Below are 15,149 nucleotides of genomic sequence, written 5' to 3' on the forward strand. Positions count from 1 at the left end.
AAAAATATATATAAATTTATTATAAAAAAAATAAATATAAAGCTTGGTGAGTTAATGTTAAAATCATCCCATTGCCTCAACCAGCATGTACAGCAGATTCGTAAAACATGTTTTCTATATAAAAATGTAAGGAGCCTTTTATGATTTACTTTTTATTTCTAAGTTACAGTTTACATTGCAAATAATTCACTCTATCATTTAGTGCTGCACAATAGAACTGCTTTGAGATTGCAATTGTTTTTTTCCCCCTTCTCATTGTACTTCACTACGACCTAAGTCATATTCCCTAGAATGAGTAGCATTCGAGCAGTAAAAAAAAGTTTTGTTTTTTTTTGTTTTTTTTTTTAAACAATGCAAACAAATCCTTCAGCAGAGGTATCAAGTAGATGCTATCTGGTTATCTGCCCATTGTTCTGTTGATAGGAGTTGGGGGGCTAGATATCGCTCCAACTTGCAGTGTAGCAGTAAAGAGTGACTGAAGTTTGAGAGCACAGTCACTTGGTTAATGGCACCTGGGAAATGGCCAGCATATCTAGCCCCATGCCAAATTACAAAGTTCAATATAAGAAAAACTGTTTGCTCTTTTAAAAAACAGATTTACTGCAGAATTCTGAGAATGTTTAGTGGATATAAAATTGATACAGATTTTGCATGCCTTAATAAAAAGAGGCAGTGAGTTTGCTAGACTGTTTTTACACTGTCTTTAATTGTGTGTTTTCTCAGTTCATCATTTGGTCGACGGCAAGATGATCTTATTTCAAGTATACCTCCAGGGTCCACAGCAACTGTTACCTCTAGTGGGCTTGCCCGAAGTTATTCTAGCACTATTAATAGTGGCAGATCTACAGTGGGCTCTTCTTCAGGCTTACCTAGCAGGTAGATAATCTACCATATCCATATAAATGTATTCAGTTTTGCTTTCATTTTTAAGTTCTTAAATTTGTAGTGAATATATAACATGAACATAGTAAGCTGGTATTTTCAGTTTACTTATATGCGGAAGGTGAATTTTTGCACAATGAACAGCCATTGAGGCATGGAAATAGCATTCCCATTGAATCTGTATGAGCAGGTTCACAAATCCAAAAAGTTCAATGCTCCACACAGCTCCAGCATCCAAAACCCAAACCATGTATATTATTTGAGCACTATGATGTGCAGTGAAAACGCTTCTGCCCCGTCAGTAGCCCATACAGGACTTCACTATCCGCACATTTGCTCTCATAGAAGATCCCAGTATTGTATTGTTACTACTACAAATAATAGTTGACAGCTGGCCAGCTCTAACAACACACTACAACTGGTTTGCATTTTTTTTTACACAAAGGGGCAGATTTATTAAGGGTCAAATTGAAAATCAAAATTTTTCACAATTGTCAAATTCAACTAGGGAATTATCCAAACTCGATTTTGATACTCTGGCCCTTTAAGAATTCAAATTTGACTATACGTCACCTAAAACCTGCTGGATTACTGTATAAGTCAATGGGAGAGATGCAGTGACCCATTTGGAGTTGTTTGTAGAACAGAGCAACTCAAAAACAAAACATTTGCGTTTTTTGCGGACAAAAAACTCAAATCGAGTTTACGAGTCAGTAATGTTCATCCGAATTTTACATATTCAATTTTATTAATAAATAGTCGAATATTCGAATTTCGAGTAAAATCTAATTCATGTGAGTTAAAAAACAACCTCACATTAATTTGAAATTTGACCCTTGATAAATGTGCCTCTAGATGTATGTGGAGCGCATTCCTATTGTCTGTGTGTGTGAGAGCTAATGACCTTACCTACATCCAGCACTGCATGCCCTAAATATGCCCACTTTTCTTAATAGATGGATGCCCAGTTGTGATGGTGACTGCAAGGGTGGATTATAATAATATTTATGCCCAGGAGATTGTACAGTCCTGCTTGCTATTGTGCATGCACTGTCCCTTTATTACTTATTTACATAGTCTTTAATGATATTTTCTGCCGATAAAATTCATTCCAAGCTAATGAATGAGGAGATGTGGTATGCGCAGGCAGAAGAGTCAGGGTAACCTTCAACTACTGAGGCCAAAATGTTTATGGCAGTAGTGACAGAACAGGGATGAATTTTAAATTGCACATCCCATTTCAAACTGCACATTTAACCTGTTGTGTTGTCGAGTTTTGATTTTACAGTAAACTGACCTGTTAGATATTATTTTGCTGGAAAAGGATTATAATGATTTATGAAAAATGTTCCTTTGGTTTTCTTACCTTTTTCTGTGCATCTTATAAAGTTTCAGTACCTCAAATCGTTTTTGGGCTGATGATAGTTCTGAAAAGGATAAGGATGCGGTCTCTACTGCAATCACTGTTCCTGTTGCACCAACCATTGTAAATACAACTTCTACTTCCACAACGATGACCACAACATCTACTGGAACTGTCCCATCCTCATCAGAAGGCAGAGAAAGACGCAGGTATGTACATTATTGGATAAATTGCAATTTTATTACAATAAGTGCTTTCTTACATTACAAATGATGTCCGTTGTTTTATTCTCTATATACTGTGCATTGGCTAGAGATATTTCATTTTCTTAAAGTTGTGCTGTCTTGTTAACAAGCATTTTTATCAAACGTACCTATGCACTTGATCAGAACCTTATAACTATTCGCAAAGTTCATAGTATCACATAATGATGTGCCAAATCACAAATGTAGTATGCCCTATTGATTCTAAATAGTATTAAATGAGTGCTAATGTTTATTCTACAACTACTGTATTCTTTTCAGCTCCTCTACCAGTCATTTAGCAGTGAAATCTGTTACTCTGTAGTAGTGATGCACCGAATCCAGGATTCAGCCTTTTTCAGCAGGATTCAGCCGAATCCTTCTGCCTAGCTGAACCCTAATCCTAATTTATGTATGGAAAAACGCGTGATTTTTTTGTTACAAAACAAGGAAGTAAAAAAATGTTTTCCCCTTCCCTCCCTTAATTTGCATACGCAAATTAGGATTTGGTTTGGTATTCGGCCGAATATTTAGTGAAGGATTTGGGAGTTTAGCCGAATCCAAAATAATGGATTCGGGGCATCCCTACTCTGAAGATGGCCCCAGTAGCTACCTTCTGCTTATTTACGTAACATTCTCTGCTGTCAACTGAACTTTTTTCATGATTTCCGGTGATTTAGCTTCCTAAAATTAGCATAGGGCACACTGTAACACATTAATTCTGAGATTTCTTGATAATGGGTTTCCAAAAAACCCACAGAACTGTTTTGATGTTTCTGTAGTTCATTATATAGACTACAGCTTTTTTTTTTTTTTTTTTTTTTTTTACCATATTCTTTCTTTAGGAGGAGGAGGACTTTCTCCAAGAAAGTAGGAACTCTACTATTACATTTTTTTTTGTGATCCTAGGTCATATCTCACTCCAGTTCGTGATGAAGAGTCTGAATCCCAAAGAAAGGCTAGGTCAAGACAAGCCAGGCAGTCAAGGAGATCCACACAGGTAGGTGTGCCATTAAGAGTTTACAGTTTAGAAATTCCATATTTTTTTATTATTTTGGTCATTACACCAAACCCCTCCACAGATTTGAGGCCGTTAAAATATATCTGCTCCTTGCAACTTACCTGAGCAGGCATCACCATGGCATTATGTATATATCCAGCGTGATCCTGTCACTACTTTGTATGATTCTTATTCTACTTCTCTAACACGCCAATCTCAAACCGCAGAAACATATGTTTCAGTTTTGTTGTTAAAGAGAGAAATTAAATATTTACATGCCTGGATTATAAATTAGATTTGTCTACCAAAATGTATTTTTAGATCTCACTTCCCACACTCCTATTTTGCACAATTTATATATGGGAGCTCAGAAAACGCTTACTGATTTGTTCATCGTCTTGTTGGGAGCATTGGCAGAGTCCAGGTTATTTCCATAACAGATAATTGAAAGACGATTTTGCTACTTTCCCAGACTCTAAATAGTGCAGTAGACAAAATGCTCAAATATACATTGCTTGCCAAGCCTAAGGCCGATATCATGCTACTTTTTTTTTGATATTGGTTTCTTTTCATTTTTGTGCTGATGGGAGACTGCAAGTTTGTCCCACTACTTCACCAATTATTTGTGCAGTTGGTGATTTTGGGGAATGAAGGTTTTGGCCTATGAGGCATTTTTTTGAGTGGTGACCTAACTGCTGGGAGCCTCTGCAATCTGTTTTCTTTAAATGACAAAAAAGAAACCTGCCATAAGTAGCCCTAGTACTGCAGTTGTCTAGCAGATCTTTAGTCATATTAATACCAAAACCATACACTTGATGACAAAAAATGGATTGGTGCCACCCACAATATTGCCATGATAAACTAAGAAGTTTGGGATCTCATTATTAAATTATGCGTTAAAATTGAACTTAAATGAGAGTTGGGTAAACATGTCTTCCAGGTGAGGTGATTCATACATTTGTTATTGCTTTCTTTCATAGGGTGTTACATTAACTGACCTGCAAGAGGCAGAAAAAACAATTGGCAGAACTCGCCCAACTCAAACTAGGGAACAAGAGAATGAAGAGAGAGAGAAACAGGATAAAGAAAAACAAGAAGACAAGAGAGAATTTGAAACTAGAACTGATGACTTCAGGCAAAGATATCAGCGTAGCTCAGAAGAGGTAACTTTGGGCAATTATCAAAGATTATTGCCACCTTTCTTATATGTTGTAGCTTAGGTTGTTTGTTTTTTTTTTGATGACATGTGTTAATGTCACACAGAATTACATATTATTATTATCAAGCTCAGCAATGGTGATTCACAAAGAAAACCCTTTTCAGTTTTAATGTTCAAAAGGGATATTTTGTGTTTAACCAGTGTCACTCAACTGTCATGTAATCTGTAGCATAACATGGACATGACTGTGGATTGTTTCTGCAGTATTAATTGTGAACCAAATTTGCTAACTTTAATTTATTTTTCTTTAACTGATCACACAGCGATATAGGCCTTCATTAGCTGCAAGTACTACTCCATCAGCGATTTCCCTGTCCTCCTCCGGTAGTTCAATTTATACATCAAGTCAACTGAACCGCCCGAATAGCCTAACTGGTATATCCTCTTCCTACTCAAATTTGTCGAGGATTTCATCAAAAGATCCTCTGAAAGACGAGCTGGGTATGTAAATACTAACTGTACAATTTTTTCACCCAATTTTGTTTTCAAAGGAATTGTTCAGTGTAAAAATAAAAACTGGGTAAATAGGCTGTGCAAAATAAAAAATGTTTCTAATATAGTTAGGCAAAAATGTTATGTACAAAGGGCTAGAGTGACTGGATGAATAATATAATAGCCAGAACACTACTTTTTGCTTTGCAGCTCTCTTGGTTTCCACTGATTGGTTACCAGGCAGTAACCAATCAGTGACTTGAAGGGGGCCACATGGGTCATATCTGTTGATTTTGAATCTGAGCTGAATGCTGAGGATCAGTTGCAAACTCACTGAACAGTTATGTCCCATGTGGGCCCCCTTCAAGTTGTTGACTAACTTAGAGATAGAAAGCTGAAAAGCAGGATTCTGGCTAATATGTTACATTTCCAGGCACTCCAGCCTATCTATTAAGCCAGTTTTTATTTTTACACTGAACTGAATTCTCTAAAATATGACACATTCTGACAAAATTATGGAACATTAACCTAGCTTTCTGAATAATATTATTGTATTTCAGCTTTCGCATTCATGTTCATTTTTTCTGTTTTTTCACAGATGGTGAAAATAAAGAAGAGGATAAAGAATCTCAACCTAAATCCATCAGAGAAAGACGACGACCAAGGGAAAAGAGAAGGTCTACAGGTGTTTCATATTGGACCCAGGATGTAAGTTCAGAACTTGCATTATTTGGAAGTTTTATCTATCCATTGCTCATGCAGAACATAGAAGATAGCAGCATACCCCTGACCTTATTTTGAAATAGGATAGTGGAGACATAACTGCGTATATAAGGATAGATCAAGATCAATGAATGATCTGATATATCTTATAGGTGGGGGGGGGCGTCCTTTCCTAGCAGATGTATTAGAGTTCACTCAACTAATTCCAGTACAAACAAAATCTAACAAAATAACTGCCTGTTGCACAAATTTTGAATGTAGAAAGACAGGATTTCTGGGGATTTTTATTGAGTGAGCTCTAATACATCTTCTAGACAAAAGGAGCTGCTTATAAGATATATTGGATCATTCATCTGACACCCAACTCCTGGGCCCGGATTTGTGGAAAGGTCACCAATGCCTGTGCCTAGGGTGGTAGGATTTTACGGGGCAGCATGCTGCCCAACCACATTGGTTCGGAAACGCTGAGTGTGCACAGAAGATACAGTAGTTTTTTAAATCTGCCTTGTGCCAATCCCTATTGCTCCGGTCCTGATGATGAAAATTTGCATGAATAAAGGGTAGGGGACGGGGAGACGAACGGCAGTGGGCCTAGGGTGCCCATTATGTAAATCTGGCCCTGCCAACCCCTGAATGCAGACAGACTGAGGAGACGCTGAGAGAGGAATAGTGAAGATAGACTTGATTATTTCAGAAACGGTACCGAATTTGTAATTGATTGTATTTAGAAATTTTCTTATTTTAGTATGCTGAAGCTTATATTGCTATGAAGATTTTCATTCATCCAGGTCATGGTAAATCTAGTATAGGTTAATTTAAAACAACTGGATTTGCTGAGTAATCAGTGAAGACGTTTCACTACTCCTCCGAGCAGCGTCTCAAGTTCAACTGGCTTGTGTGGGAAGTTCATTTTTGTGATAGTTCCCCTTTAAAACTGACTGATAAAACAGCTTAATATATATATATTTTTTTTGTCTTACTAATATATATATATATATATATATATATATATATATATATATATATATATATATATATATATATATATATATATATATATATATATATATATATATATATATAGCCTTTAAAGGGATAGTCCACAAAACCTATCCAAACATATATAATAACCAAACTACAATAATACATTTTCATTGAGCTGTATTTTAGTAAGCACAGAGACACTCTAAAACAGAGGTTCATGTGCTGTCACTGCATGTGGATATCAGCAGGATGCTTCTTTTCACTGCACAATCAGTCTGATTAACAGTGAGACACAGGCACTTCAGGACCACACAGCTGCTGCTGCTTTCTAGTCACTGAAAGCGTTCTGTCTAACAGGAATGAGCTGCACTCTAATTAGATAATTCAACTTATTCTTTGATAAACATGCTCTCTGCCTAAAAGCAAGGAGAGTCTTGCTTGGGAAAAGTATGCTAATTGATGCAGGGGGCACTGGCATGTTATGCTTTAAATGTTGTTTATTCTGTTAGTGCCTTCATATGCAGTGGATCAAAGTGCAGTTTAAATGTGTGAATCATTGTGCCTTTTGATGCACGGTCACTGTAAGACAAGGCAAAAGGAAGGAAATTACTTCCAGTGTTTGGATTATAGCTATGAAATGAATTGCATATTACATATACATGACATCCAACTCACAGGCTTAAAAAAAAAGTTATAATCTCGTCATAATTCTTTAACAGTTTATAATTGCCTTTTCCAAACATAATCTTTATTTGTCTTATTGACTTTAATTATGTATATGGTATGTCTCCTAATGCAGAAAAACAGGTATGTCTTAAGTACTACTAATATAGAATTAAAATGTCTGTATTATATAGAATTAAAATGTCTGTATTATTTTATTTGTACCCACTGGGTACATCATATTCATGTTTTTACTGTGGTCTTCTGCTTCACTTTAAATATTTTAAATGTAATTGAAATCCCCTTGGTTATTCAACCACAGAGTGATGAAAATGAGCAAGATCATCAGTCTGACACAGACGAGGGCACAAACAAGAAAGAGAATCAGGTACATTCAAACCGCTGAATACTATTGTGAGTTTACGAAATATATATTAAATGATCTTTGGAACAGGTTTTTTTTTTTTCCGAATTCTAGTGCCCAGATACGACAGTTTTATCAGGCTTGAGTTCCGTGCATTATAATGAAATTAGCCCCTGCATACTTAGCAATACTACACAGTCCTTTTGCATGTTAAAACGGCCAGTTTAAACCTATATGCACCTTTTAAAATAGATTATATGTAAACATTATAGCGCAAAAGGACTTGTGTTCTATGAAAATTTATAGAACAGTAGAAGTTGTGGTTTCCTTGTTTGCCCTGTTTAGCGCAAGAAATAAAAAAAGATTTTTAATAATTAAAACGAAGTTTGCTCATTTATAATCAATAGGCAAATGTGTACCTGGGCAGTATTCATAGGAATAAACCTGTGGTTAGATTTTTTTCAGCCAGCTGCAGGTTAAGCACTTAAAGCTATTATCTGGTTGTCATTGGTTACAGCTCAGGCGCAAACGTGTCATCTGATTATAAATTAACCCCCTGTTTGTTCAGTATTAAGCCCTATAGAGAAGACTGCATCCTCTGTGAGCAGGTTTTCTGATCAGAGCAGATAATCATGTTCCTATTTGTCAGGGGAACTTCCATGTCCGCTGCATCGAAAAACTTTTAGTAACTAAAACTAGCGAGTTCCAGTTATTTACTTGCACTCAAACTGTTAAATTGTTGAACTTTTGGGTCATTAACCAATGCGCAAAAACAGACTCATTTTCAGATCAGCAAAGTTGGTAATAATATTGCTCAACTATGCGCCTCAACAACTAAAGAACATCCATGTAGAGGATTTGTATATGCAAATGGGAATAAGCACTGTGTCTTGTTGGTGCTATATAAATAAATGATGATGATCTGCCAGCATAAGTTTGACCCTTAATCCAGACAGTTGAGCTGGGATTTAATGAGATAAAAAGTTATTTTTGACAAACATATCATTTTGTGTATGGCCATATTTAGGCATTAAAATTGTTTTAATCTGCTTTGTTGTGTTAAAGAAATTGTTCAGTATAAAATCGGGTTAAATAGATAGGCTGTGCAAAATAAAACATGTTTTCAATATAGTTTGCCAAAAATGTAATGTATAAAGGCTGGAGTGATTGGATGTCTAATAATAGCCAGAACACTACTTCCTGCTCTCCACCAGGCAGTAACCAATCAGTGACTTGAGGGGGGGGCACATGGGTCATAACTGTTGATTTTGAATCTGAACTGAATGCCGAGGATCAATTGCAAACTCACTGAACAGATATGTACCATGTAGCTCCCCTTCAAGTCGCTGAGAGCTGAAAAGCAGGAAGTAGTGTTCTGCCTATTCTGTTACACATCCAGTCACTCCAGTCTTTATAGATTACATTTTTGGCTAACTAAATATATTACAAACTTTTTTCATTTTGTACAGCCTATCTATTTACCCAGCTTTTTTTTTTTAGACTGAACTGTTCCTTTAAGGTGGCCACTGCCAACTCTTGGCAACTAACTGAGCAGTGATATCCATAAGGAATGCTAATACTTGCATAGCATATTACAGTAAATTATTGAATACATTTTTATCACATTTCCAACGTAAGTGCCTATGTGTCACCTGCTTTTTCCATTCAACTGACCTATTATGTCTCTATTCTTTTTTTAGACTGACACATTTTCAAGGTAAGCTTATGGCGAAGAGATTTACATAAATCATTTCATCTACCCTTTTTATTTCCATAGCATTCCAGAGGAAAACCAATGCTTTAAAACTCATATTGGGGCAAAGTGGTAAAAAGCCTGTCCAAACTCTGCTGAATATATGGTTCTGACCTTTTTAGTTTCTAATACCTGTACCAAATTTCCCAATCTTGTAGAAAATTGCCACTTAATCTGTCTGTGTGTATCCACCTTACCTGAGGCATTTTTTATCATTGATAATTGTGGCAATAATTGAAATGTCAATTTATTTTATAAATAAATAAAAAAACACTATTGGCCCTGAACAGTGCATTGTGATCAAGATGGAGCTACAGGCTATGCTTCTACAAGCAAAGGTGTATTGAGATAAATAAGGAAGGGATTATTTTATGTAGTTTTAATTGCTATAGCCAGGTTCTAGGACAGTTTAATGTGTATTGTGTTTTAAAACACTTTTATCAATATACTTTTATGTTTGCTCGTAGCATTGAATGTTTACATTTTTGTTCTTGCAGGTACACCACTGGTCCTACTTCTGCAATATCGACTGACCGATATGATTCAATTATTGGCCAATCAGGAACTTCTAGTTACTGGGAAAGTAGAAGACTTCACAGTAGACTAGACAGAGAAGATTTAACAGATTATAAAAAGGTATATCATAATTTACAACAATTTTCCCTATCGTATATGCGCAAGAAAAGTCTTTTTTGCGGACATTAATCAACATTTGTGTGTTCAGTTTTTTAAAATAGAACTAATACAAAATATTGTCTTTACACAATTCTTTGTGTGTACATCAAGTGTGCTTGAGTCCCTCATTTCACATTGAAACAAAATAAGGGCAGGTTTGCTTTACCTTGTGTCTCTAATACATTTTGAGACATTGCTTGTACAAGTTTCTTTCATTCAGTGGATATATGTGTAGGAAATGAAACATTTATTTCTGCAATGTTCTCTTTATGCAACTTTCTTATATAAGCCCAGCTTAATGTGTAGGTTCCCTTTAAATCCATAATAGCCTAAAGATGAAACATTTTAAAATTAATGTGATGACTTTACCGCCTGTTTGAAACAGAGGCCTAAACTTGTGTTATAATGTTTGTGTTATAAAGAAGTTGACATAACTGAATTTCTATCATTTAAAGGGGCATTGGACTTATTCTAAGCACCATTTTTGTCTTTAGTATTTTAATTGCCAGGATTCATCTGAATTCTGAAAATAACCTTGGATTTAGTGCATCCATCTTTTATTCTTTTGAGTGTTAAAATGTTTTTAGTAGCCTTATAGTATGGTGCTCCACACCTTGAGAAGCATTCCAAGCATTCTGGTTAACCGATCCTGTACCCCTATTTTGGTAGTCTCATTTTAATTATGGAATGCTGGACAATTTTCAGTAGCTACTTACATGAATTGTTATTGTGGCTTATATTGGCAAATATTTTTCTAATTTTCAAGCTATATGAACAGATCATAGCAGAAAATGAAAAACTAAAAACCCAGTTGCACGATACCAACTTGGAACTGACGGAGTTAAAGCTGCAGCTTGAAAAGGCAACTCAGGTAAACTGATTATTATTGTTTAATCACCACTGCAAGTTTGTACCTCCCTTATTTAAAATCGACTTGGGGCCACTAAGTAGTACAAATGTGGTCTAATTTCAAATTGTGAGAACATGCAGTCTATAATGCCACCATTTAGTGGCTAAAAATACTATGATTTTTTTTTTTTTTTTTGGTGTTTGATTACTCTAGAGTGGCAAGCACAAATCCAGTAGCCTTAGGCCTTACTAACTGGAGCAGGTCTCTGTGCACTCAGAGGAGGAAGTACAACATCACAGTCCCAATAGATGTATTTTAATGCTTTGCATCCTAATTTGGCTTTTTTGATTGCCGCTTAGTATGTAATAATGTATAAAAATGAAACATTAATGCTCTCTAAGATATACAACTGGCTCGGCTTTGGCCAAACTTTTTTGCCAGCTATAAAAAATTTGACGGTGCTAATGCAGGCTCTATATGTCTGTGTAGCGAAGACTCTGGTTAGATTAGCTAGATTGTAGGATGCCTGTAAATTCTTAGTCTCCATTTTACTGTAGAGTACTTTTACTCTTCAAAGACCCTGTGCTGTTATATGACAGTTGAATGTAGAAATACTACATAACCATAATCCCACTCAAGTGACACTCTGAAGATGGTTAATGCACTGTTTGCATGCAAAATTACTGTCTAATATATCTCTGTTGTAGTTCCATTATGAAATAAGTATTACACTACTCTGTTTTTTGTTTTAGCGACAAGAACGATTTGCAGACCGATCGCTGTTAGAAATTGAAAAAAGGGTAAGTTTGAAAAACCTTTTTAACATTTTTGTTGTTGCTGCTCTCTTGCCTTTTAGTTTATATAAATATTCCATCTTTAAATGTGAATGATATAAGAACTTCATAGTGATTACTTATTCCAAAAATGAAATATCCACAGTCATATACAGTTGTCAGAATAATAGCAGTTCAACGTTCTTAATCTGATTAATCACAGTTTTGCTAGAAATTCTATTTCTGCATGGCAAATAATTTACTAGTAGGTGTAAAAGAGTCATAGAAAACTATCAGTCATAACATGCACGCTGCTGATTCTGTGTAATTAAATCATTCATTTAGACTTGTTCCAAATAATATCAGTATGGTGTTCAATTTGTGAGGTCATTCATTCTGTTAAAAATCAGGTGCCCATTAAGGAAGGAAGCAAATGTGACCTAACCATTTAAAAAGCCAGCAATAATAAAAATCAACAAATGCAACTTAATCTGTTGGTGAAAACTTGTCACTGCAAAACACATTTTTTTTTTCTCAAAATGCAACAGGTAATAGTGCTGCTCCAGCAGACTTCTGCACTGAAACAGATTTTTTTTTTTATATTTAATTTTGAAATCTGGCATGGGGCTAGACATATTGTCAGTTTCCCAGGTGCCCCCAGTCTTGTGACTTGAGCTCTAATAAACTTCAATCGCTCTTTTCTGATGCACTGTAAGGCTTGTGACACATGGGGAGATTTAGTCGCCTGGCGACTAATTGCCTCACAGGAAAACTTTGGGTGACTTTGGAAAACGAAGCGCCGCGTGAGCTTTAGCGCAAGCGACTTTTCATTATAGCGGACGGGAAGACACGCAAAGGCAGTTTGGAGAGAAGAAGAGGTGATTAGTCGCCAGACGACTAATTCTGCCTGTGTGTCACAAGCCTAACACCTCCCCTGCCCCCCAGCAATCCATCAGCAGAACAATGGGAAGGTAACCAGATAACCACTCCCTGGTAGATATAAGAACAGCACTCATGTCTCACTACATTGAGTAGGAGAAGCAATAGCCTGTCAGAAAACAGTTCTATAGTGTAGCACTGGCTCTTTCTGGAAGCACATGACCAGGCAAAATGACCTGAGATGGCTGTTTACACACCAATATTACAACTAAATGAATGAAATTTTGCATGGGAGAGTGAATTATTTGAAGTGTAAACAGTGTAATTTAAAAATTAAAACTGTACCATAAAAATCATGACAGAATCCCTTTAAAGTTCTGTAAGGCAATGTATGTAGCTAGTCCAGACTTGCTTGATGGCTAAAGAATTGCATGCTCTCACAACATAGGTTTATACTGGAAATAATGAGAACATAAACATTTAACAAAACCACTTTTTTAACTTGGGTGTAATTTTTTTTAAATCAGGAAAGAAGAGCTTTAGAAAGACGGATATCTGAAATGGAAGAAGAACTTAAAGTAAGTATTTGTAGGTCCAAAGAGGGTCAACGTTTTCGTCAGGTGTAAAAGACTTACAGAACTGTCTTTCTATTTTGGGCTTTTTAGTTTAGAACAGGGATCCCCAACCTTTTGAACCTGTGAGCAACATTCGAAGTAAAAGGAGTTAGGGAGCAACACAAGCATGAAAAATGTTCTTGGGGTGCCAAATAAGTGTTGTGATTGGCCATTTGGTAGCCCCTATGAGGATTTTCAACCCAGTGCACCTGGTTTTTATACAACCAAAACTTGCCTCTAAGCCTGGAATTCAAAAATAAGCTCCTGCTTTGAGGCCACTGGGAGCAGCATCCAAGGGTTTGGAGAGCAACATGTTGCAAATGAGCTACTGGTTGGGAATCACTGGTTTAGAACATCTTAACGCTATTTACTCCTGTGTAGCAAGGTCATTCGTGAATTGGATCAGTGTGCAGTTAACTGCAAATAGCACCCATACATCAATGGTATGGAGTTTCCTGCATTTCTATGTATATAATAGTATGCTGCTCACACCAAGTCATATAAAGATTTCAGAGCAGTTTCTGTACTACTGCTTATACAGTGTATACTCTATACCAGTAACACCATAAATGATGCATGTATGTCATCCAGCATTTATAAATATTCTCTTTCTTGGCTGCAATTGTCCAGTTCTTGAATGTCGTAAGAACTAAAACCATTGTGGTCTACGGAACCTATCTGTTTTCCACTGTACATTATAGCTCAACTTCAGATGATTGGCTGACCATATGCCTACATAGCAGCTTATTATTGTAGTAGTGTTTCATAGGCCAGTCTGGCCTTAGGCCGATGTCTTCCATACCTTGTATGTGTTCACTGATATTCATGGGATCTGCCTGCCAATGAATGCAGAGAGTGGATTGTAGCACAGAAAAACTCAACTTTCAACATAATTCTGACTTTTACAAGGTGCAGAATGCAGCAGATCAGTTCTACTTGTGTATACCATATATCCATATGCAATTAGCCTTAAGCAAACTTTTTTTTATATCCGTGCAGGGTAACCATATGTACTGTACATAAAAAAACTTGGTTCTTTAAACATTTTTAGTGTAATCGCTAAAGAGTTGAACACAATTGTATGTTCAAGGTACATTTTGGCTTAGCAAAAATAATGTACGCACAGGTAAGTGAATTCATATATTTCACAAATAGGTTTTCCTTTGTTCTCATAGTTCTTAAGATATAAAAGGTTTAGTACAGGGGTGTTCAAACTTTTTCCACCAAGGGCCATATGCGGTAAAATACACAACAGCAGGGCCATTCACTCAAGGTGAAAAAGGACATGCTCAGCCTTGGAACTGATGACGTACACCCCCCAGACTCTCACTGACACTACTGATGTAAGCTTTCCGGACAAATACAACTTCTATTACACCAACCAAGGGCTCATGGAAACACTGAAATATACATAACAAGCTGTCTTTATACACATTACAGTCAACCCCATCCTCCCACACCCGGTCCATATGGTTCCGCCTCCACGATAATGTACCAGTAACAATAAACTGCACGTCACGCCGGGTACCAATCACAGAGCAGGGTGCGACCCGCTGAGCTCATTCACACCAGCCAGCTACCCTTAGTTTGAGCGACCACTATCTCCGCCAATCCGAACGCTCCAAAAGTTTGCCACATCCTTTCATTGCCACACCCAATTACATCATATGACTCCTTGGTGGCTTCCTTCCAGAAGCTGGCAGGCCGGTGCTATCCGCTTCTGCACATGGGCA

The 15,149-nt window shown here is 36.6% G+C and overlaps 1 protein-coding gene across 3 annotated transcripts in view; it reads left to right on the plus strand.

Moving 5' to 3' along the window:
* ppp1r12a.S (protein phosphatase 1 regulatory subunit 12A S homeolog) overlaps nt 1–15,149 on the plus strand; it is a 61,139-nt gene that overhangs the window by 41,267 nt on the left and 4,723 nt on the right. For 2 of the 3 annotated variants that reach the window (XM_041588585.1, XM_018255923.2), the window contains 12 exons: nt 724–876; nt 2,272–2,454; nt 3,397–3,487; nt 4,468–4,650; nt 4,970–5,147; nt 5,737–5,846; nt 7,831–7,896; nt 9,573–9,589; nt 10,123–10,261; nt 11,067–11,171; nt 11,903–11,950; nt 13,330–13,380. In XM_041588585.1, the coding sequence (XP_041444519.1) occupies nt 724–876; nt 2,272–2,454; nt 3,397–3,487; nt 4,468–4,650; nt 4,970–5,147; nt 5,737–5,846; nt 7,831–7,896; nt 9,573–9,589; nt 10,123–10,261; nt 11,067–11,171; nt 11,903–11,950; nt 13,330–13,380 (1,324 nt within the window). The remainder of the gene's footprint in view (nt 1–723; nt 877–2,271; nt 2,455–3,396; nt 3,488–4,467; nt 4,651–4,969; nt 5,148–5,736; nt 5,847–7,830; nt 7,897–9,572; nt 9,590–10,122; nt 10,262–11,066; nt 11,172–11,902; nt 11,951–13,329; nt 13,381–15,149) is intronic. The other variant, XM_041588586.1, reaches the window with a different exon arrangement.

Source organism: Xenopus laevis, chromosome 3S (assembly GCF_017654675.1).
Source record: "Xenopus laevis strain J_2021 chromosome 3S, Xenopus_laevis_v10.1, whole genome shotgun sequence".
Taxonomy (NCBI): Eukaryota; Metazoa; Chordata; class Amphibia; order Anura; family Pipidae; genus Xenopus; species Xenopus laevis.